The sequence below is a fragment of the Fundulus heteroclitus genome, chromosome 18 (genome assembly GCF_011125445.2).
Source record: "Fundulus heteroclitus isolate FHET01 chromosome 18, MU-UCD_Fhet_4.1, whole genome shotgun sequence".
Classification (NCBI taxonomy): Eukaryota; Metazoa; Chordata; class Actinopteri; order Cyprinodontiformes; family Fundulidae; genus Fundulus; species Fundulus heteroclitus.
In genome coordinates this window covers 36,415,175-36,436,833 of record NC_046378.1, presented here as the reverse complement: position 1 = coordinate 36,436,833, position 21,659 = coordinate 36,415,175, and the positions used below count along the sequence as shown (strand labels likewise).

The window sequence follows — 21,659 nt, the reverse complement described above, 5'->3', positions numbered from 1 at the left end:
GAAGATGGTGAGACCTTTCTACAGCTACTTCCGGTTAGCAACATGCTAACAGTTAGCCGCTAACATGGTTGTGTTCAGTATCAACGGGTGATTGTACTCTGTCAGTTTGGTCCAAATCCTGTACTGGGAAGTGCCTCAAATAGGGGTGCTAATACTTAATGTCACCAAACGTGACCAAAGTTCATTGGTCAGATTGGCCTCCTTTAGCAACTCAGCCTCACCACATCTGGGCCCAGAACTCAACATTTGACCAAAATGGTCAGTGGTGCCATTTCCCACATGTGGGTGGTGCTGTATTGGCCAATTGGGTCGTGTCTGGTTATCATGCCAGGTCCTGTTTGAAGCAAAGGCCCAATAGGAAAGCATGTAAAATCCAAAATGGGACAGAAAATTGACACATGGCTGAAAGTCACTTTAAAATTTTTAAATGTTAAGAGGAAGTGACTGTGCGAATTTCAGATTTCTACATTAATCACAGCCGCTGCAGCTGGCGTCGAAAGTTGCCATTCTATCTCAATGGAACGTCTCCCACTGGCCCTCAGAGTTCCGTCGTCATGGAAACTCACTGACACAGCTGCAGCGGGCCAGTCTAAAAAAGTGCAGACACTTGGTGTCCAAGTCTGCCTATTGGATTATAATGGAGAACTTTGCCTCGAACAACGCACGATTTCTCCGGAACTGTAAATGGTAGAGACGTAATTTTTTCTGTGTTTATTTCGTAAAGGATAGGGGAAGAAGACTTGCTATCGGTTTTTGCTGGAAAAAGTTTAATAAAGGCGTAAAAAATTATGATCTAAAGGACATTTTTATGAAATTTCAGAAATCCTCTGAAAATGATCCCGAACAAATCGCTCTGGCTAAAAAAGTATAAGAGATATCAAAATAATTCTTTCACTGTGAGTATCAGCAGGCTTTTGATGACCATGTAGCTCATTTTCATATTTTTACAAAAATCGGTGTAGGCACAGCGACGATGTAAAAAAGTGGCTGATGTGGGAAAATGCAGCTCCAAAGCGATTTCAGGATTTTGCACATTCACTACTCCCGAACAAATTGTTCCTGTGGAAAAACCGTAACAGTTATCCACATAATTCCTTTTTCTTGAGTGCCAGAAGGGTTGGCACATTCATGTGTCAAAGTCTCATGTCTGTACATAAAACGGTTTAGGAGTAGTGACGATGCGAAAACATGTGATGTTTTGGATTTTTAGACGTCATTTTTCAAAACCGCTCCATAGGAAATGAATGGGGGAGGTTTCGGGTTTGTGTCGGTCTGAGGTGATTTGCGAAAAATCTATAAATGCCACACCAATGAGGGTTACATTTCCCGAATCCTGACAAAAATACCTACGTTTTGATGTATAATTTGTCTACATAGAGTGAAAATTGAGTGAGTAAGGTCAAGTTGTTCGGAGTTTTGAAATCTTTAAAAAAGCTAGAGTGGCCCACTCTAGCGGTTGGAGAATTCCGTCATTGACTTTCATTGTAAACGATGATTTCGCTGATTTTTGGACTTGAGCTTTGAGGAGTAACTGTGAAGAGACGATAAAAAATATCCACATGCCGTTTTCACTTCTGAGTAGTTCACAGATATATCTACAAACTGGAAGTTAAACGGTGTTCGTAGGTGAAAGCATGGCGACACAGTACAGCTTTGAAAATGGTCCTTTTGAGGGTTTTTTGAGGCTTTCTTTCTCCCCGACTCCATTGATTAATATGGGTTTTTTGGGGGGTGGTTTTTCGCTAATTTTGTTGCCATGGTAACTTGAAACCCCAATAAAAGTAGTAGCACACTATTCCCGACCGAGCCACAAGTTTTGGTACCTATATCGTGGGGGTGCACGCTACGGTTCGGGACGCATTAATCGTGGAATAATAAAGAATAACTAGAAAAATTTCTGAAGAAATTTAGCAAGGCGCCTGCCACTTGGTGCGTACCGTACCGTCAGAAATAGCAACAGGAAGTAACACTGCGAATTTCAGGTTCCTATGGCCTTCACAGCCCTCGCAGCGGCCGTTGAAAGGTGCCATGTTAAGTCAATCTACCTCCTAGGAGCCTCTTGCTAGCAGCGTTGTCATGGAGACTCACTGACAGCTGCAGCCCTCTCTGTCTGTAAAGGTTGAAGAACTCTGGCTAAGCAGCTGTTGGTAGGACCTTCCTAAAGCTATTTCCGGTTAGCAACATGCTAACGGTTAGCCGCTAGCATGGCTGTGTTCAGTATCACCGGGTGATGTTACTCTGTTAGTTTGGTTGAAATCTTGTACTGAAAAGTGCCTAAAAAGGGAGAAAATCCTAAAATTCACCAAATCTGTCAAGCAGAAGTTTGTACAGGCTTCCTAGAGCTACTTCCGGTTAGCAACATGCTAACCATTAGCTGCTAACATGGTTGTGTCTGGTATCACTGGGTGAGTGTACTCTGTTAGTTTGGTCCAAATCCTGTACTGGGAATTGCCTCAAATAGGGAGAAAATACGTCATTTATAATGTTGCCATGGTAACTCAAAATGGCGGGTGGTACAAAAAAATACTTCATGGGATCAACACACATGTTTTTATATACACACTGTGAGGATTATAACACAAAATTCTTAGTCACCTACGCCGGGTTTCGAACCCACGACCTCCTGCATGCAAAGCCTGCACTTTCCATCTGAGCTATACTGTAGCGCCATATATGGGCATGCAGTATTGGGACCATAAGGGGTTTGGTCCCCCATTGAAAAACATTGGATGTTTGACACCTCATAGCTTGGAGATGCTTTATGCGACGTAGCCAAAATTTCTTGTGGAGCTTTCTCTCTAAAGGAAGAACAGACTCTGTGAAGCAGAAGTTGGTGAGACCTTCCTAGAGCTACTTCCGGTTAGCAACATGCTAACTGTTAGCCGCTAACAACATTGTGTTCAGTATCTCCAGATGATTGTACTCTCTCAGTTTGGTCCAAATCCTGTACTGGGAAGTGCCTCAAATAGGGGTGCCAATACTTAATGTCACCAAACGTGACCAAAGTTCATTGGTCAGATTGGCCTCCTTTAGCAACTCAGCCTCACCACATCTGGGCCCAGAACTCAACATTTGACCAAAATGGTGTGTAGTGCCATTTCCCACATGTGGGTGGTGCTGTATTGGCCAAGTGGGTCGTGTCTAGGCATCATGCCAGGTCCTGTTGGAAGAAAAGACCCAATAGGAAAGCATGTAAAATCCAAAATGGGACAGTAAACTGACACATGGCTGAAAGTCACATGAAAATTTTAAAATGTTAAGAGGAAGTGACTGTGCGAATTTCAGATTTCTACATTAATCACAGCCGCTGCAGCTGGCGTCGAAAGTTGCCATTCTATCTCAATGGAACGTCTCCCACTGGCCCTCAGAGTTCCGTCGTCATGGAAACTCACTGACACAGCTGCAGCGGGCCAGTCTAAAAAAGTGCAGACACTTGGTGTCCAAGTCTGCCTATTGGATTATAATGGAGAACTTTGCCTCGAACAACGCACGATTTCTCCGGAACCGTAAATGGTAGAGACGTAATTTTTTCTGTGTTTATTTCGTAAAGGATAGGGGAAGAAGACTTGCTATCGGTTTTTGCTGGAAAAAGTTTAATAAAGGCGTAAAAAATTATGATCTAAAGGACATTTTTATGAAATTTCAGAAATCCTCTGAAAATGATCCCGAACAAATCGCTCTGGCTAAAAAAGCATAAGAGATATCGAAATAATTCTTTCACTGTGAGTATCAGCAGGCTTTTGATGACCATGTAGCTCATTTTCATATTTTTAATAAAATCGGTGTAGGCACAGCGACGATGTAAAAAAGTGGATGATGTGGGAAAATGCAGCTCCAAAGCGATTTCAGGATTTTGCACATTCGCTACTCCCGAACAAATTGTTCCTGTGGAAAAACCGTAACAGTTATCCACAAAATTTATTTTTCTTGAGTGCCAGAAGGGTTGGGACATTCATGTGTGAAAGTCTCATGTCTGTACATAAAACGGTTTAGGAGTAGCGACGATGCGAAAACATGTGATGTTTTGGATTTTCAGACGTCATTTTTCAAAACCGCTCCATAGGAAATGAATGGGGGAGGTTTCGGGTTTGTGTCGCTCTGAGGTGATTTGCGAAAAACCTATAAATGCCACACCAATGAGGGTTACATTTCCCGAATCCTGACAAAAATACCTACGTTTTGATGTATAATTTGTCTACGTAGAGTGAAAATTGAGCGAGAAAGGTCAAGTTGTTCGGAGTTTTGAAATCTTTAAAAAAGCTAGAGTGGGCCACTCTAGCGGTTGGAGAATTCCGTCATTGACTTTCATTGTAAACGATGATTTCGCTGATTTTCGGACATGAGCTTTGAGGAGTAACTGTGAAGAGACGATAAAAGATATCCACATCCCGTTTTCACTTCTGAGTAGGTCACGGATATATCTACAAACTGGAAGTTAAACGGTGTTCGTAGGTGAAAGCATGGCGACACAGTACAGCTTTGAAAATGGTCATTTTGAGGCTTTTTTGAGGCTTTCTTTCTACCCGACTCCATTGATTATCATGGGTTTTTTGGGGGTTGGTTTTTCGCTAATTTTGTTGCCATGGTAACTCGAAATCCCAATAAAAGTAGTAGCACACATCTCGAGATCGAGCCACAGGTTTTGATGCCTATATTGTGGGGGTGCACGCTAAGTTTTGGGCCGTATTAATCGTGAAGGAAGAAAAATAAAGAATAACTAGAAAAATTTCTGAAGAAATTTAGCAAGGCGCCTGCCACTTGGTGCGTACCGTACCGTCAGAAATAGCAACAGGAAGCAACACTGCGAATGTTAAGTCAATGGACCTCCTAGGAGCCTCTTGCTAGCAGCGTTGTCATGGAGACTCACTGACAGCTACAGCCCTCTCTGTCTGTAAAGGCAGAAGAACCCTGGCTAAGCAGCAGTTGATAGGACCTTCCTAAAGCTACTTCTGGTTAGCAACATGCTAACGGTTAGCCGCTAGCATGGTTGTGTTCAGTATCAGCGGGTGATGTTACTCTGTTAGTTTGGTTGAAATCCTGTACTGAGAAATGCCTAAAATGGGAGACAATCCTAAAATTCACCAAATCTGTCAAGCAGAAGTTTGTACAGGCTTCCTAGAGCTACTTCCGGTTAGCAACATGCTAACCGTTAGCCGCTTACATGGTTGTGTGTGGTATCACTGGGTTAGTGTACTCTGTTAGTTTGGTCCAAATCCTGTACTGGGATGAGCCTCAAATAGGGAGAAAATACGTCATTTATAATGTTGCCATGGTAACTCAAAATGGCGGGTGGTACAAAAAAATACTTCATGGGATCAGCATACATGTTTTAATATACACACTGTGAGGATTATAACACAAAAATCTTAGTCACTTACGCCGGGTTTCGAACCCACGACCTCTTGCATGCAAAGCCTGCACTTTCCATCTGAGCTATACTGTAGCGCCATATAAGGTCATGCAGTATTGGGACGATAAGGGGTTTGGTCCCCCATTGAAAAACATTGGATGTTTGACACCTCATAGCTTGGAGATGCTTTATGCGACGTAGCCCAAATTTCTTGTGGAGCTTTCTCTCTAAAGGAAGAACAGACTCTGTGAAGCAGAAGTTGGTGAGACCTTCCTAAAGCTACTTCCGGTTAGCAACATGCTAACTGTTAGCCGCTAACAACATTGTGTTCAGTATCACCAGGTGATTGTACTCTCTCAGTTTTGTCCAAATCCTGTACTGGGAAGTGCCTCAAATAGGGGTGCCAATACTTAATGTCACCAAACGTGACAAAAGTTCATGGGACAGATTGGCCTCCTTTAGAAACTCAGCCTCACCACATCTGGGCCCAGAACTCAACATTTGACCAAAATGGTGTGTAGTGCCATTTCCCACATGTGGGTGGTGCTGTATTGGCCAAATGGGTCATGTCTTGGCATCATGCCAGGTCCTGTTAGAAGCAAAGGCCCAATAGGAAAGCATGTGAAATCCAAAATGGCACAGAAAACTGACACATGACTGAAAGTCACGTGAAAATTTTAAAATGTTAAGAGGAAGTGACTGTGCGAATTTCAGATTTCTACATTAATCACAGCCACTGCAGTGAGCGATGAAAGTTGCCATTGTATCTCAATGGAACGTCTCCCACTGGCCCTCAGAGTTCCGTCGTCATGGAAACTCACTGACACAGCTGCAGCGGGCCAGTCTAAAAAAGTGCAGACACTTGGTGTCCAAGTCTGCCTATTGGATTATAATGGAGAACTTTGCCTCGAACAACGCACGATTTCTCCGGAACCGTAAATGGTAGAGACGTAATTTTTTCTGTGTTTATTTCGTAACGGATAGGGGAAGAAGACTTGCTATCGGTTTTTGCTGGAAAAAGTTTAATAAAGGCGTAAAAAATTATGATCTAAAGGACATTTTTATGGATTTTCAGAAATCCTCTTAAAACGGTTCCGAACAAATCGCTGTAGCTCAAAAAGTATAAGAGATATCAAAATAATTCTTTCACCATGAGTATCAGCAGGCTTTTGATGACCATGTAGCTCATTTTTATGTTTGTACAAAAATCGGTGTAGGCACAGCGACGATGTAAAAAAGTGGTTGATGTGGGAAAATGCAGCTCCAAAGCGATTTCAGGATTTTGCACATTCGCTACTCCCGAACAAATTGTTCCTGCGGAAAAACCGTAACAGTTATCCACAAAATTCCTTTTTTATGAGTGCCAGAAGGGTCGGGACATTCATGTGTGAAAGTCTCATGCCTGTACATAAAACGGTTTAGGAGTAGCGACGATGTAGAAAAGTGCCTCATTTGGGGAGATTGAAGTCTGATCCTGTTTTAGCATTTTCCCAAAACGCTACTCCCGAACAAATTGTTCCTGCGGAAAAACCGTAACAGTTATCCACAAAATTCCTTTTTTGTGAGTGCCAGAAGGGTTGGGACATTCATGTGTGAAAGTCTCATGTCTGTACATAAAACGGTTTAGGAGTAGTGACGATGCGAAAACATGTGATGTTTTGGATTTTTAGACGTCATTTTTCAAAACCGCTCCATAGGAAATGAATGGAGGAGGTTTCGGGTTTGTGTCGGTCTGAGGTGATTTGCGAAAAATCTATGAATGCCACACAAATGAGGGTTACATTTCCCGAATCCTGACAAAAATACCTACGTTTTGATGTATAATTTGTCTACGTAGAGTGAAAATTGAGCGAGTAAGGTCAAGTTGTTCGGAGTTTTGAAATCTTTGAAAACGCTAGAGTGGCCCACTCTAGCAGTTGGAGAATTCCGTCATTGACTTTCATTGTAAACGATGATTTCGCTGATTTTTGGACATGAGCTTTGAGGAGTAACTGTGAAGAGACGATAAAAGACATCCACATGCCGTTTTCACTTCTGAGTAGGTCACAGATATATCTACAAACTGGAAGTTAAACGGTGTTCGTAGGTGAAAGCATGACGACACAGTACAGCGTTGAAAATGGTCATTTGGAGGCTTTTTTGAGGCTTTCTTTCTACCCGACTCCATTCATTCCTATGGGTTTTTTTGGGGTTGGTTTTACGCTAATTTTGTTGCCATGGTAACTCGAAACCCCAATAAACGTAGTAGCACACATCTCGAGACCGAGCCAGACGTTTTGATGTATATATTGTGGGGGTGCACGCTACGGTTCGGGCCGCATTAATCGTGAAGGAAGAAAAATAAAGAATACTAGAAAAATTTCTGAAGAAATTTAGCAAGGCGCCTGCCACTTGGTGCGTACCGTACCGTCAGAAATAGCAACAGGAAGTAACACTGCGAATTTCAGGTTCCTACGGTCTTCACAGCCCTCGCAGCGGCTGTTGAAAGGTGCCATGTTAAGTCAATGGACCTCCTAGGAGCCTCTTGCTAGCAGCGTTGTCATGGAGACTCACTGACAGCTACAGCCCTCTCTGTCTGTAAAGGTTGAAGAACTCTGGCTAAGCAGCTGTTGGTAGGACCTTCCTAAAGCTATTTCCGGTTAGCAACATGCTAACGCTTATCCGCAAGCATGGCTGTGTTCAGTATCACCGGGTGATGTTACTCTGTTAGTTTGGTTGAAATCCTGTACTGAGAAGTGCCTAAAAAGGGAGAAAATGCTAAAATTCACCAAATCTGTCAAGCAGAAGTTTGTACAGGCTTCCTAGAGCTACTTCCGGTTAGCAACATGCTAACCGTTAGCCGCTAGCATGGTTGTGTTTGGTATCACTGGGTGAGTGTACTCTGTTAGTTTGGTCCAAATCCTGTACTGGGATGAGCCTCAAATAGGGAGAAAAAACGTTGTTTGTCACGTTGCCATGGTAACTCAAAATGGCGGGTGGTACAAAAAATACTTCATGGGATCAGCACACATGTTTTAATATACACACTGTGGGGATTATAATACAAAACCCTTAGTCTCCCAAGCCGGGAATCGATCCCACGACCTCTTGCATGCAAAGCCTGCACTCTCCCTCTGAGCTATACTGTAGCTCCATATATGGGCGTGCATTATTGGGACCATAAGGGGTTTGGTCTCCCATTGAAAAGCATTGGATGTTTGACACCTCGTAGCTTGGAGATGCTTTATGCCACGTAGCCCAAATTTCTTGTGGAGCTTTCTCTCTAAAGTAAGAACAGACTCTGTGAAGCAGAAGATGGTGAGACCTTTCTACAGCTACTTCCGGTTAGCAACATGTTAACAGTTAGCCGCTAACATGGTTGTGTTCAGTATCAACGGGTGATTGTACTCTGTCAGTTTGGTCCAAATCCTGTACTGGGAAGTGCCTCAAATAGGGGTGCTAATACTTAATGTCACCAAACGTGACCAAAGTTCATTGGTCAGATTGGCCTCCTTTAGCAACTCAGCCTCACCACATCTGGGCCCAGAACTCAACATTTGACCAAAATGGTCAGTGGTGCCATTTCCCACATGTGGGTGGTGCTGTATTGGCCAATTGGGTCGTGTCTGGTTATCATGCCAGGTCCTGTTTGAAGCAAAGGCCCAATAGGAAAGCATGTAAAATCCAAAATGGGACAGAAAATTGACACATGGCTGAAAGTCACTTTAAAATTTTTAAATGTTAAGAGGAAGTGACTGTGCGAATTTCAGATTTCTACATTAATCACAGCCGCTGCAGCTGGCGTCGAAAGTTGCCATTCTATCTCAATGGAACGTCTCCCACTGGCCCTCAGAGTTCCGTCGTCATGGAAACTCACTGACACAGCTGCAGCGGGCCAGTCTAAAAAAGTGCAGACACTTGGTGTCCAAGTCTGCCTATTGGATTATAATGGAGAACTTTGCCTCGAACAACGCACGATTTCTCCGGAACCGTAAATGGTAGAGACGTAATTTTTTCTGTGTTTATTTCGTAAAGGATAGGGGAAGAAGACTTGCTATCGGTTTTTGCTGGAAAAAGTTTAATAAAGGCGTAAAAAATTATGATCTAAAGTACATTTTTATGAAATTTCAGAAATCCTCTGAAAATGATCCCGAACAAATTGCTCTGGCTAAAAAAGTATAAGAGATATCAAAATAATTCTTTCACTGTGAGTATCAGCAGGCTTTTGATGACCATGTAGCTCATTTTCATATTTTTACAAAAATCGGTGTAGGCACAGCGACGATGTAAAAAAGTGGATGATGTGGGAAAATGCAGCTCCAAAGCGATTTCAGGATTTTGCACATTCGCTACTCCCGAACAAATTGTTCCTGTGGAAAAACCGTAACAGTTATCCACAAAATTCATTTTTCTTGAGTGCCAGAAGGGTTGGGACATTCATGTGTGAAAGTCTCATGTCTTTACATAAAACGGTTTAGGAGTAGCGACGATGCGAAAACATGTGATGTTTTGGATTTTTAGACGTCATTTTTCAAAAACCGCTCCATAGGAAATGAATGGGGGAGGTTTCGGGTTTGTGTCGCTCTGAGGTGATTTGCGAAAAATCTATAAATGCCACACCAATGAGGGTTACATTTCCCGAATCCTGACAAAAATACCTACGTTTTGATGTATAATTTGTCTACGTAGAGTGAAAATTGAGCGAGAAAGGTCAAGTTGTTCGGAGTTTTGAAATCTTTAAAAAAGCTAGAGTGGCCCACTCTAGCGGTTGGAGAATTCCGTCATTGACTTTCATTGTAAACGATGATTTCGCTGATTTTCGGACATGAGCTTTGAGGAGTAACTGTGAAGAGACGATAAAAGATATCCACATCCCGTTTTCACTTCTGAGTAGGTCACAGATATATCTACAAACTGGAAGTTAAACGGTGTTCGTAGGTGAAAGCATGACGAAACAGTACAGCATTGAAAATGGTCATTTGGAGGCTTTTTTGAGGCTTTCTTTCTACCCGACTCCATTGATTAATATGGGTTTTTTGGGGGGTGGTTTTTCGCTAATTATGTTGCCATGGTAACTCGAAACCCCAATAAAAGTAGTAGCACACTATTCCCCACCGAGCCACAAGTTTTGGTACCTATATCTTGGGGGTGCACGCTATGGTTCTGGCCGCATTAATCGTGGAATAATAAAGAATAATATTAACTAGAAAAATTTCTGAAGAAATTTAGCAAGGCGCCTGCCACTTGGTGCGTACCGTACCGTCAGAAATAGCAACAGGAAGTAACACTGCGAATTTCAGGTTCCTACGGTCTTCACAGCCCTCGCAGCGGCCGTTGAAAGGTGCCATGTTAAGTCAATGGACCTACTAGGAGCCTCTTGCTAGCAGCGTTGTCATGGAGACTCACTGACAGCTGCAGCCCTCTCTCTGTCTATAAAGGCAGAAGAACCCTGGAAAAGCAGAAGTTGATAGGACATTCCTATAGCTACTTCTGGTTAGCAACATGCTAACAGTTAGCCTCTAGCATGGTTGTGTTCAGTATCACTGGGCGATGTTACTCTGTTAGTTTGGTTGAAATCCTGTACTGAGAAGTTCCTAAAAACGGAGAAAATCCTAAAATTCACCAAATCTGTCAAGCAGGAGTTTGTACAGGCTTCCTAGAGCTACTTCCGGTTAGCAACATGCTAACCGTTAGCCGCTAACATGGTTGTGTTTAGTATCACTGGGTGAGTGTACTCTGTTAGTTTGGTCCAAATCCTGTACTGGGATGAGCCTTAAATAGGGAGAAAAAACGTTGTTTATAACGTTGCCATGGTAACTCAAAATGGCGGGTGGTACAAAAAATACTTCATGGGATCAGCACACATGTTTTTATATTCACACTGTGAGGATTATAATACAAAACTCCAAGTTTTCCATACCGGGAATCGATCCCACGACCTCTTGCATGCAAAGCCTGCACTTTCCATCTGTGCTACACTGTAGCGCCATATATGGGCATGCATTATTGGAAACATAAGTGGTTTGATCCAAAATGGCACCGAAAACTGACACATGGCTGAAAGTCACATGGAAATTTTAAAATGTTAAGAGGAAGTGACTGTGCGAATTTCAGATTTCTACATTAATCACAGCCGCTGCAGTGAGCGATGAAAGTTGCCATTGTATCTCAATGGAGCTTTTTCCTCTGGCCCTCAGAGTTCCGTCGTCATGGAAACTCACTCACACACCTGCAGCGGCCGAAGTGCAGACACTTTGGTCACAATAAGTCCCATTGGATTATAATGGAGAACTTTGCCTCGAACAACGCACGATTTCTCCGGAACCGTAAATGGTAGAGACGTAATTTTTTCTGTGTTTATTTCGTAAAGGATAGGGGAAGAAGACTTGCTATCGGTTTTTGCTGGAAAAAGTTTAATAAAGGCGTAAAAAATTATGATCTAAAGGACATTTTTATGAAATTTCAGAAATCCTCTCAAAATGATCCCGAACAAATCGCTCTGGCTAAAAAAGTATAAGAGATATCAAAATAATTCTTTCACTGTGAGTATCAGCAGGCTTTTGATGACCATGTAGCTCATTTTCATATTTTTACAAAAATCGGTGTAGACACAGCGACGATGTAAAAAAGTGGTTGATGTGGGAAAATGCAGCTCCAAAGCGATTTCAGGATTTTGCACATTCGCTACTCCCGAACAAATTGTTCCTGTGGAAAAACCGTAACAGTTATCCACAAAATTCATTTTTCTTGAGTGCCAGAAGGGTTGGGACATTCATGTGTGAAAGTCTCATGTCTGTACATAAAACGGTTTAGGAGTAGCGACGATGCGAAAACATGTGATGTTTTGGATTTTTAGACGTCATTTTTCAAAACCGCTCCATAGGAAATGAATGGGGGAGGTTTCGGGTTTGTGTCGCTCTGAGGTGATTTGCGAAAAATCTATAAATGCCACACCAATGAGGGTTACATTTCCCGAAGCCTGACAAAAATACCTACGTTTTGATGTATAATTTGTCTACGTAGAGTGAAAATTCAGCGAGAAAGGTCAAGTTGTTCGGAGTTTTGAAATCTTTAAAAAAGCTAGAGTGGGCCACTCTAGCGGTTGGAGAATTCCGTCATTGACTTTCATTGTAAACGATGATTTCGCTGATTTTTGGACATGAGCTTTGAGGAGTAACTGTGAGGAGACGATAAAAGATATCCACATCTCGTTTTCACTTCTGAGTAGGTCACAGATATATCTACAAACTGGAAGTTAAACTGTGTTCGTAGGTGAAAGCATGGCGACACAGTACAGCTTTGAAAATGGTCCTTTTGAGGGTTTTTTGAGGCTTTCTTTCTCCCCGACTCCATTCATTCCTATGGGGTTGTTTTGGGGTGGTTTTTCGCTTATTTTGTTGCCATGGTAACTCGAAATCCCAATAAAAGTAGTAGCACACATCTCGAGATCGAGCCACAGGTTTTGATGCCTATATTGTGGGGGTGCACGCTATGTTTTGGGCCGCATTAATCGTGAAGGAAGAAAAATAAAGAATATTAATATTAATAAAGAGACGCCTTTAGAGGTGAATAGTAATAGGCCCTGCCCATGCATTTGCATTGGGAGGCAGTGCTGTGCTTCGCACAGCACTGCCTCCTCATTGCACATGCAAGGCAGGCGCCTAACTAGAAAAATTTCTGAAGAAATTTAGCAAGGCGCCTGCCACTTGGTGCGTACCGTACCGTCAGAAATAGCAACAGGAAGTAACACTGCGAATTTCAGGTTCCTACGGTCTTCACAGCCCTCGCAGCGGCTGTTGAAAGGTGCCATGTTAAGTCAATGGACCTCCTAGGAGCCTCTTGCTAGCAGCGTTGTCATGGAGACTCACTGACAGCTGCAGCCCTCTCTGTCTGTAAAGGTTGAAGAACTCTGGCTAAGCAGCTGTTGGTAGGACCTTCCTAAAGCTATTTCCGGTTAGCAACATGCTAACGGTTAGCCGCTAGCATGGCTGTGTTCAGTATCACCGGGTGATGTTACTCTGTTAGTTTGGTTGAAATCCTGTACTGAGAAGTGCCTAAAAAGGGAGAAAATCCTAAAATTCACCAAATCTGTCAAGCAGAAGTTTGTACAGGCTTCCTAGTGCTAATTCCGGTTAGCAACATGCTAACCGTTAGCCGCTAACATGGTTGTGTATGGTATCACTGGGTGAGTGTACTCTGTCAGTTTGGTCCAAATCCTGTACTGGGATGTGCCTCAAATAGGGAGAAAAAACGTCATTTATAACGTTGCCATGGTAACTCAAAATGGCGGGTGGTACAAAAAATACTTCATGGGATCAGCACACATGTTTTGATATTCACACTGTGAGGATTATAATACAAAACTCCAAGTTTTCCATACCGGGAATCGATCCCACGACCTCTTGCATGCAAATCCTCCACTTTCCATCTGTGCTACACTGTAGCGCCATATATGGGCATGCATTATTGGAAACATAAGTGGTTTGATCCAAAATGGCACAGAAAACTGACACATGGCTGAAAGTCACATGGAAATTTTAAAATGTTAAGAGGAAGTGACTGTGCGAATTTCAGATTTCTACATTAATCACAGCCACTGCAGTGAGCGATGAAAGTTGCCATTGTATCTCAATGGAGCGTCTAGCTCTGGCCCTCAGAGTTCCGTCGTCATGGAAACTCACTCACACACCTGCAGCGGCCGAAGTGCAGACACTTTGGTCACAATAAGTCCCATTGGATTATAATGGAGAACTTTGCCTCGAACAACGCACGATTTCTCCGGAACCGTAAATGGTAGAGACGTAATTTTTTCTGTGTTTATTTCGTAACGGATAGGGGAAGAAGACTTGCTATCGGTTTTTGCTGGAAAAAGTTTAATAAAGGCGTAAAAAATTATGATCTAAAGGACATTTTTATGAAATTTCAGAAATCCTCTGAAAATGATCCCGAACAAATCGCTCTGGCTAAAAAAGTATAAGAGATATCAAAATAATTCTTTCACTGTGAGTATCAGCAGGCTTTTGATGACTATGTAGCTCATTTTCATATTTTTACAAAAATCGGTGTAGGCACAGCGACGATGTAAAAAAGTGGATGATGTGGGAAAATGCAGCTCCAAAGCAATTTCAGGATTTTGCACATTCGCTACTCCCGAACAAATTGTTCCTGTGGAAAAACCGTAACAGTTATCCACAAAATTCATTTTTCTTGAGTGCCAGAAGGGTTGGGACATTCATGTGTGAAAGTCTCATGTCTGTACATAAAACGGTTTAGGAGTAGCGACGATGCGAAAACATGTGATGTTTTGGATTTTTAGACGTCATTTTTCAAAACCGCTCCATAGGAAATGAATGGGGGAGGTTTCGGGTTTGTGTCGCTCTGAGGTGATTTGCGAAAAATCTATAAATGCCACACCAATGAGGGTTACATTTCCCGAATCCTGACAAAAATACCTACGTTTTGATGTATAACTTGTCTACGTAGAGTGAAAATTGAGCGAGTAAGGTCAAGTTGTTCGGAGTTTTGAAATCTTTAAAAAAGCTAGAGTGGGCCACTCTAGCGGTTGGAGAATTCCGTCATTGACTTTCATTGTAAACGATGATTTCGCTGATTTTTGGACATGAGCTTTGAGGAGTACTTGTGAGGAGACGATAACAGATATCCACATCCCGTTTTCACTTCTGAGTAGTTCACAGATATATCTACAAACTGGAAGTTAAACGGTGTTCGTAGGTGAAAGCATGACGACACAGTACAGCGTTGAAAATGGTCATTTTGAGGCTTTTTTTTCCCCCGACTCCATTCATTCCTATGGGTTTTTTTGGGGTGGGTTTTCGTTAATTTTGTCGCCATGGTAACTCGAAACCCCAATAAAAGTAGTAGCACACTATTGCCGACCGAACCGCACGTTTTGATACCTATATTGTGGGGGTGCAAGCTACGGTTCGGGCCGCATTGACGCACAAATAATTAAGAATATTAATAATAAAGAAGCCGTTTAGAGGTGCATAGTAATAGGCCCTGCCCATGCATTTGCATTGGGAGGCAGTGCTGTGCTTCGCACAGCACTGCCTCCTCATTGCACATGCAAGGCAGGCGCCTAATAATATTAATAAAGAGTCCGTTTAGAGGTGCATAGTAATAGGTGCCTCCATGCATTTGCATGGGAGGCAGTGCTGTGCTTCGCACAGCACTGCCTCCTCATTGCAAATGCTATGGCAGGCGCCTAATTAAAACAATAAAAATAACCATAAACAAAAGCAGCCTGATGCTATAGCTCAACTGCAATTAAAAGCCAAGTTTACAAGATGAGTCTTTCGGGGCAACGTAAGACTACACTGCAAAAACGGAACTAGAAATAAGTAAAATGTTCTTAAAATTTGTTTATTTGTCCTTGATTTGTGCAGGAAAATAAGATGATTTGCCAATGGAATACGGTTTTTGCACTTAAAATAGGATCAACTCATCTCCATCATCTTTTTTCAACTGCAGGATGTCTAATTATCTTATTTTAGGGTTCAAAATACTCATTTCATTGGCAGAAAATATTATTTATATGATCAAATCAGGGATAAATACACTAACTTTAAGACCCCATCATTTTACTTGTTTTTAGATCTGTTTTTGCAGTGTATTGGAGGGGTTTTGCCATCCTTACAGTGAGTGGAAGTTTATTTCAAAGTACAGGGGAACATGCTGGTAGCTCCGATACGACGGGAGGTGTCTGATCGTTTAAACGTTTAAAAACCGAAAGTAAAAGCTTCAAAACAATCCCAAAACTTACAGGCAGCCAGTGTAGTGAGGACAATATGGGTGTAATGGGTTTTACCAAACCATTGTTGGGATAAAGTCCTACGAAACTCCATTCCTTCATAGTGAAACACGGTGGTGAAGGCGTCATGCTGAGGGAAACTGATCAGAGGTGACGGGAAGATGGATGGAGGTCAACTGATTGCGACTGGGACGGGCGTTCGCCTCGTTTTCAGGCTAATTACACGAAAACTTTCCCTGAGTGGCGGTTCCACTGAACTCAGTGAGATGCAAAATGCACGCCACACTTTTCAGATTATTCTTCTCTAAAGACTTTTAGAGAAAAGCATAATTTTTCTTCCGCTTCACGTTCCTTTTGCCCCACTTTGTGTCGGCCTATCGCAGCTGATAGAAACCTGCGGTTGCCACTTGACGAAAAGGGAAAAGGTTGCAGGAGTGAAAGCTGTTTTATTATTTTATTTTATTTATTTTTTATGCAGGGCGCCGCAGACGATCAACGTTACTGAGAGTTTAAATGTGGTATCATCCAGAGAAGACGGCTCACCCGCTATTACCATCTAATGTTGAACAGATTACTGGGTCAATGTGAGCTTCTGTGCTTTCTGTGTCTCTGCTCTGTCTTCTCTAAGCCCCAGTCGGTCGAGGCAGATGACCGTTCATACTGAGCCTGGTTCTGCAGGAGGTTTTCCTTCCCGCTAATGGGGAGTTTTTCTTCCCACTGTCGCTTCATGCATGCTCAGTATGAGGGATTGCTGCAAAGCCATCAACAATGCAGACGACTGTCCACTGTGGCTCTACGCTCTTTCAGGAGGAGTGAATGCTGCTTGGAGAGACTTGATGCAACCTGCTGGGTTTCCTTATATAGGAAATTTATGACCAATCTGTATAATCTGACTGATTTTTAACTTTGTAAAGTGCCTCGAGATGACATGTTTCATGAATTGGCGCTATATAAATAAAATTGAATTGAATTGAATTTAAACGCTCACCTCCATTTCGTCTCCGAACCCGTCCCCATCGTCGTCTCCGCCCATCCGTCCTCCTCGCCCTCCTCTTCCTCGGCTTCCTCCTCGCCCCCTCCTCCCTCCTCTCATTCCTCCGCGGCCTCGCATGCCCCTCATGCGTCCTCTGCCCCCTGCAGGAGAAAAGCAGAAGCGAGGCAGCCGTGAGAAAAAAAAAAAAAAAAACTGAACCTATCATTTTTAGGACTCCGGATTAAAGAGGAACACTGCAAAAACGGAACTTAAAGTAAGTAATATTTTCTTAAATGACTGTATCTGTCCTTGATTTGAGCAAGTAAATAAGACTATTTGCCAATGGAATGAGATTTTTGCACTTAAAACAGGAACAACTCATCTCCGTCGTCTTATTTCAAGTGCAGGATGTCTAATTATCTTATTTTAGGGGTCAAAATACTCATTCCATTGGCAGATAATCTTATTTACCTGCTCAAATCAAGGACAAAAACACAAATTTTAAGAACATTTCACTTATTTTTAGGTCACTTTTTGCAGTGAACCCTTTGTTTTTATTATATAAAGTCTTTTCACAGCCGTGTTTGAGCACCTTAATCTGTCACATTTTCAGGAACCTTATTTATCAAGTTTACTTCTTCATACCCCTTTTCAGACAACTTTCTTTAATCACTAATCAATGTCAGAAATCAGGGTGAATATACCTGATATATTTTATTTAGAGGAAAATTTTGTTTATCTCATTTCTATTTATGTTCAAATGATTTAATTGAACTGGAACAGAAAATTGAATTTAATGTTTATCAATTACTTTTTTATGTAGTACTTGGTTGAAGTATTTCTTAAATTGATAATTTTTTATTATTATTTGGTAATTTCTGAAATTGATTTATTTAATATTTGTTAAATGTGTGTTAAATTTGTTAATTGTCTGAAATAAATTAATTCATTCAAAAAAAAAAAAAAAAGTTGCATCAGAGAGAGAAGGACAGAACCAGAGCGGATCTTTTCAGCTCTCACCTCTTCCACCCCGGCCTCCCTCCTTGGCCCGGCGGTACTGGTTCAGCTCCTTGGCGAAGTCGTCGTACTCTTCCTCCCCCATCTCTTCATCCTCCTCTCCCTCATAGATGTCCCCTTCATAGTCGTCATAGCCCCCGTAAGCCGGTTTGTCCATCTTCATGTAGCTGCCTTTCTTTGGCGCGCCGTAGCCCCCGTGAGACTGCAGGCGGGACAAAAAGACAACATCACCATGGAGCAGAGACATTTTCTTCCCCTGTTAAAAGTTTAACAACAACATCAGACGGACAGGATCCTTACAGAGGACGTGTACTGTGGACTGTAATCTCGGTACTTCCTCTTCTCGCTCGGACTGAAGTCAGAGTCATCGCTGAAGTCTGAGTGGTCGTCGTCGGAAGACGGATGCCGCTGTGAGGAAGAGTAAAGGAACGTCAGACCAACAGAACATTTTTCAGTGTAAGGTTTAAATCGTGGTCTGGGGGGACGGAGCCTCACTTTATGCTTCGACTTGCGCTTCTTCTTCAACCTCCTCTTCTCTCTTTCCCGCTCCTTCTCCTTCTTGCGCTTCCGCTTGTGTCGGTGCGGCCTCTCCTCGTCCGAGGCGCTGCTGGGGTGGCGGTCCCGGCTCCGGCGGGATTTCTCCGCCGCTCCTTCTCCCCCTTCGTCGGCCCCGCCGCCTCCCCCGGCGTCCTCCCCCCTCTCCCCAGCCGGTCCCGCTGCTGCAGGCTGGCCTCGGCCCGTTTCCTCCTGCCCCATGTCCTCCGCGTCGTCTTCCAACTCGCCCTCCTCCAGTTCTCCATCTTCGGCCCTGTTCGTGAAAAGTAATTAAACGTTTATTCCCTCCGGCTCGTTCTGATCTCGCTGTTCGTTTAAGTTGATTTAAACACCTATGAGACGTAAAACAAGTACAGAGGCTTATAGAAAACGGCTCATTGTTTGTTATTGTTTAGGCGTAGATGTTGGATTCCAGGTGTGAGTACAAATAGAAAGCTACGCCGCTTCAAATCTAAGTTTTCACTTTTTTTTTTTATTCGACATCTCCAGCACTGCTGGTTATTTATACGGAAAGAAGATCCACCAACAGCTGGACCGTTTTTACCCAAATCAGGCGCGCTGCACGTAAAAACGATGAATTTATGCCACGTCTTGTTACAATAAGGATTAAAACTTTTGCAGATTGTTTGAGGAGCTGCTAAAGTCATTGTTTTGGTCACTTCATAGCCAAGTTTTCATGTTTAAAAAAGGATTTATAATCGACCAGTTGTGGTCTCTAAGGAAATGTGGACACGCTAAAAAAAATACTATCTTCCATCAGGAGGCGGATTTGGGATATTTTGACATAATATGTCATATTTTGTGAGATGGAACAAATGTGGATCACAACTGCAATCAATGCACTGCAAAAACGGAACTAGAAATAAGTAAAGTTTTCTTAAAATAAGTGTATTTGTCATTGATTTAAGCTGGTAAATAAGAGGATTTGCCAATGGAATAAGATTTTTGCACTTAAAATAGGAACAATTCATCTCCATCATCTTATTTCAAGTGCAGGATGTCTAATTATCTTATTTTAGGGGTCAAAAAAACTCATTCCATAGGCAAATAATCTTATTTACCAGCCCAAATCAAGGATAAATACACTAACTTTAAGAACATTTTACTTATTTTTAGTTCCGTTTTTGCAGTGTGGCAACAGGGTGCACTGAAAAAAAAACGTTGGAAAATGACCTGCAACTAAGTTATACATGAGATTTGAACTTTATTTACTATTATCTATCAGGGATTTGTGAGAAATACCTATTTACCAGGAGAAATAAAGCCATATGCATTAAATACACATGTAGAAAAAGGTCCAAACAGAAAGGAACAATATGGAGATGCAGCTCGGCAAACAGCGGGGCTGGAATGACCCGGACCCAAATAAATGACCCGTGCAAATAAAACGTATCGACTGCAGCCTGGAAACTCTCCCCACTAAACCAGAAACGCAGACGGATTCATGTATCTTATTCATATCTGGACGTATACAGAGGCCATGAACATGATTTGCCACAGAAGCTTCAAACACACACTTTCTAACAGGCAAATAAGAAAGTCTTAAGACTTCCTGCAGATTCCGAAACACCAGAAACTTCCACATAATTTTACATTCAGGCTTTTTTTTTTTTGGTTTCTGGTTTTAAAACAGGGACCAGATTTCTTTTCTATCAGAATTTTCTGAATTAATTCTAATATTTCTAAGTGTACACATTAAAAGCGAGACGACTGAAATGAACCTAGCCGTACGACACGGGTGCTCAGCGTAAAAGCGGTTAAAGGCCCAGTTCAGGTCTACCAGTCAGAACATTTTGAACTGAAAAGTGTTGTTTTAAAGCCTCTCCTCGTCATCGGTCAACTACCGATCCCAAACACACGCAGCGGAGTTAAACTGCTGCTGCAAAGCTCAGCAACAGCGACCAGACGTTAAATATCCCCCACACAGACAAGACACCCAAACACTACGACAGGGTGAGTCCTGCTGTACCGAGAGATCGCAGCGAGAAAAAAAAATATCAGAAGCAACTCGAGCAATCTCTGCAAAAATAAATAAATAAAATCACACACATCCTTAATATTTGGAGCGTAATCTCTTCGCCAAAACGGACAGAAACGAACGCTCGTCTGCAGACGCGCCACCACAATGCAACTCAGCTGCTTCTTTTAATCTCCCGGGTCTAGGAAAATCAAAACCGATGAACGCGCCGACAACAACTCCTGACTGATGTTTCTAAATGTTAAAAGAGTTATACTCAAAGCTGTAGCTGAGAAAACATTCTGAAAATGCGCTTTGAGTTTTAAACAACGGGTCGATCCAGAGCATAAAACTAAATCTGACACCAAGGTTAACCTCAGGTGTCTCCCAAACACAAACGCCAGGGGAAAAGTATCTTTAAAAAAAAAAAAAAAAACACATGTAACATGCAATATGTTATCTGTGAATTTTGATCCATGAATTAGAAAAGATGCAAACAAGTACATCTGAGTATTGTATAAAAAAATGCTGCCTGAAAACACAAAATCAAGCCATCTCCCAATTTAACCCCTAATTTAAAGTTTTTCTCCTCAGCTCGGGAGCATCGTCTCCCCCAGCAGATCGCTCCTGTTTCAGTAAGCAACCCCCCCCCATCAACACAGAGGGATTTAACCGTATTAAATGAGCCGGCTTTCATGGACAGTTTGTGAATGCAAACAAACTCCATGCAGTCCACCAGCTCTGGACTCTAACGAGTCCGACTGATGGACATTAATCAATCCAAATGTGTCCAAACCAGAGCTTTGGAGCAGAGAACACCGATGTTTACTTAACGGGTTATTTATTAGACCCTATAACACAAGCAGCACAGGTAAGTCGAGGCACGTTTCACAAAGTTTCAACAAACACTGCACCATCCATGCCAGCTCTAAAGCCTCGCCGCACACCTTTATCTTTGCAGACCGCTCAGTTTTTTTTCTAGTTTAACATCTCCAATTACTATTGTTAATCCATCAAGTGCTTTGAAATGCCAAACGCTGGTAAGAATGCATCACTC

The 21,659-nt window shown here is 42.3% G+C and overlaps 1 protein-coding gene across 3 annotated transcripts in view; it reads right to left on the bottom strand.

Annotated features, from left to right (window-relative positions):
• Nucleotides 1-21,659, bottom strand: part of zc3h4 (zinc finger CCCH-type containing 4) — a 32,512-nt gene that overhangs the window by 8,964 nt on the left and 1,889 nt on the right. For all 3 annotated transcript variants that reach the window (XM_036149489.1, XM_036149490.1, XM_036149492.1), the window contains exons 2-5: nucleotides 18,586-18,898; nucleotides 18,391-18,498; nucleotides 18,094-18,292; nucleotides 17,089-17,234 (exon numbers count right to left, since the gene is read on the bottom strand). In XM_036149489.1, coding sequence (XP_036005382.1) covers nucleotides 17,089-17,234; nucleotides 18,094-18,292; nucleotides 18,391-18,498; nucleotides 18,586-18,898 — 766 coding nt within the window. The remainder of the gene's footprint in view (nucleotides 1-17,088; nucleotides 17,235-18,093; nucleotides 18,293-18,390; nucleotides 18,499-18,585; nucleotides 18,899-21,659) is intronic.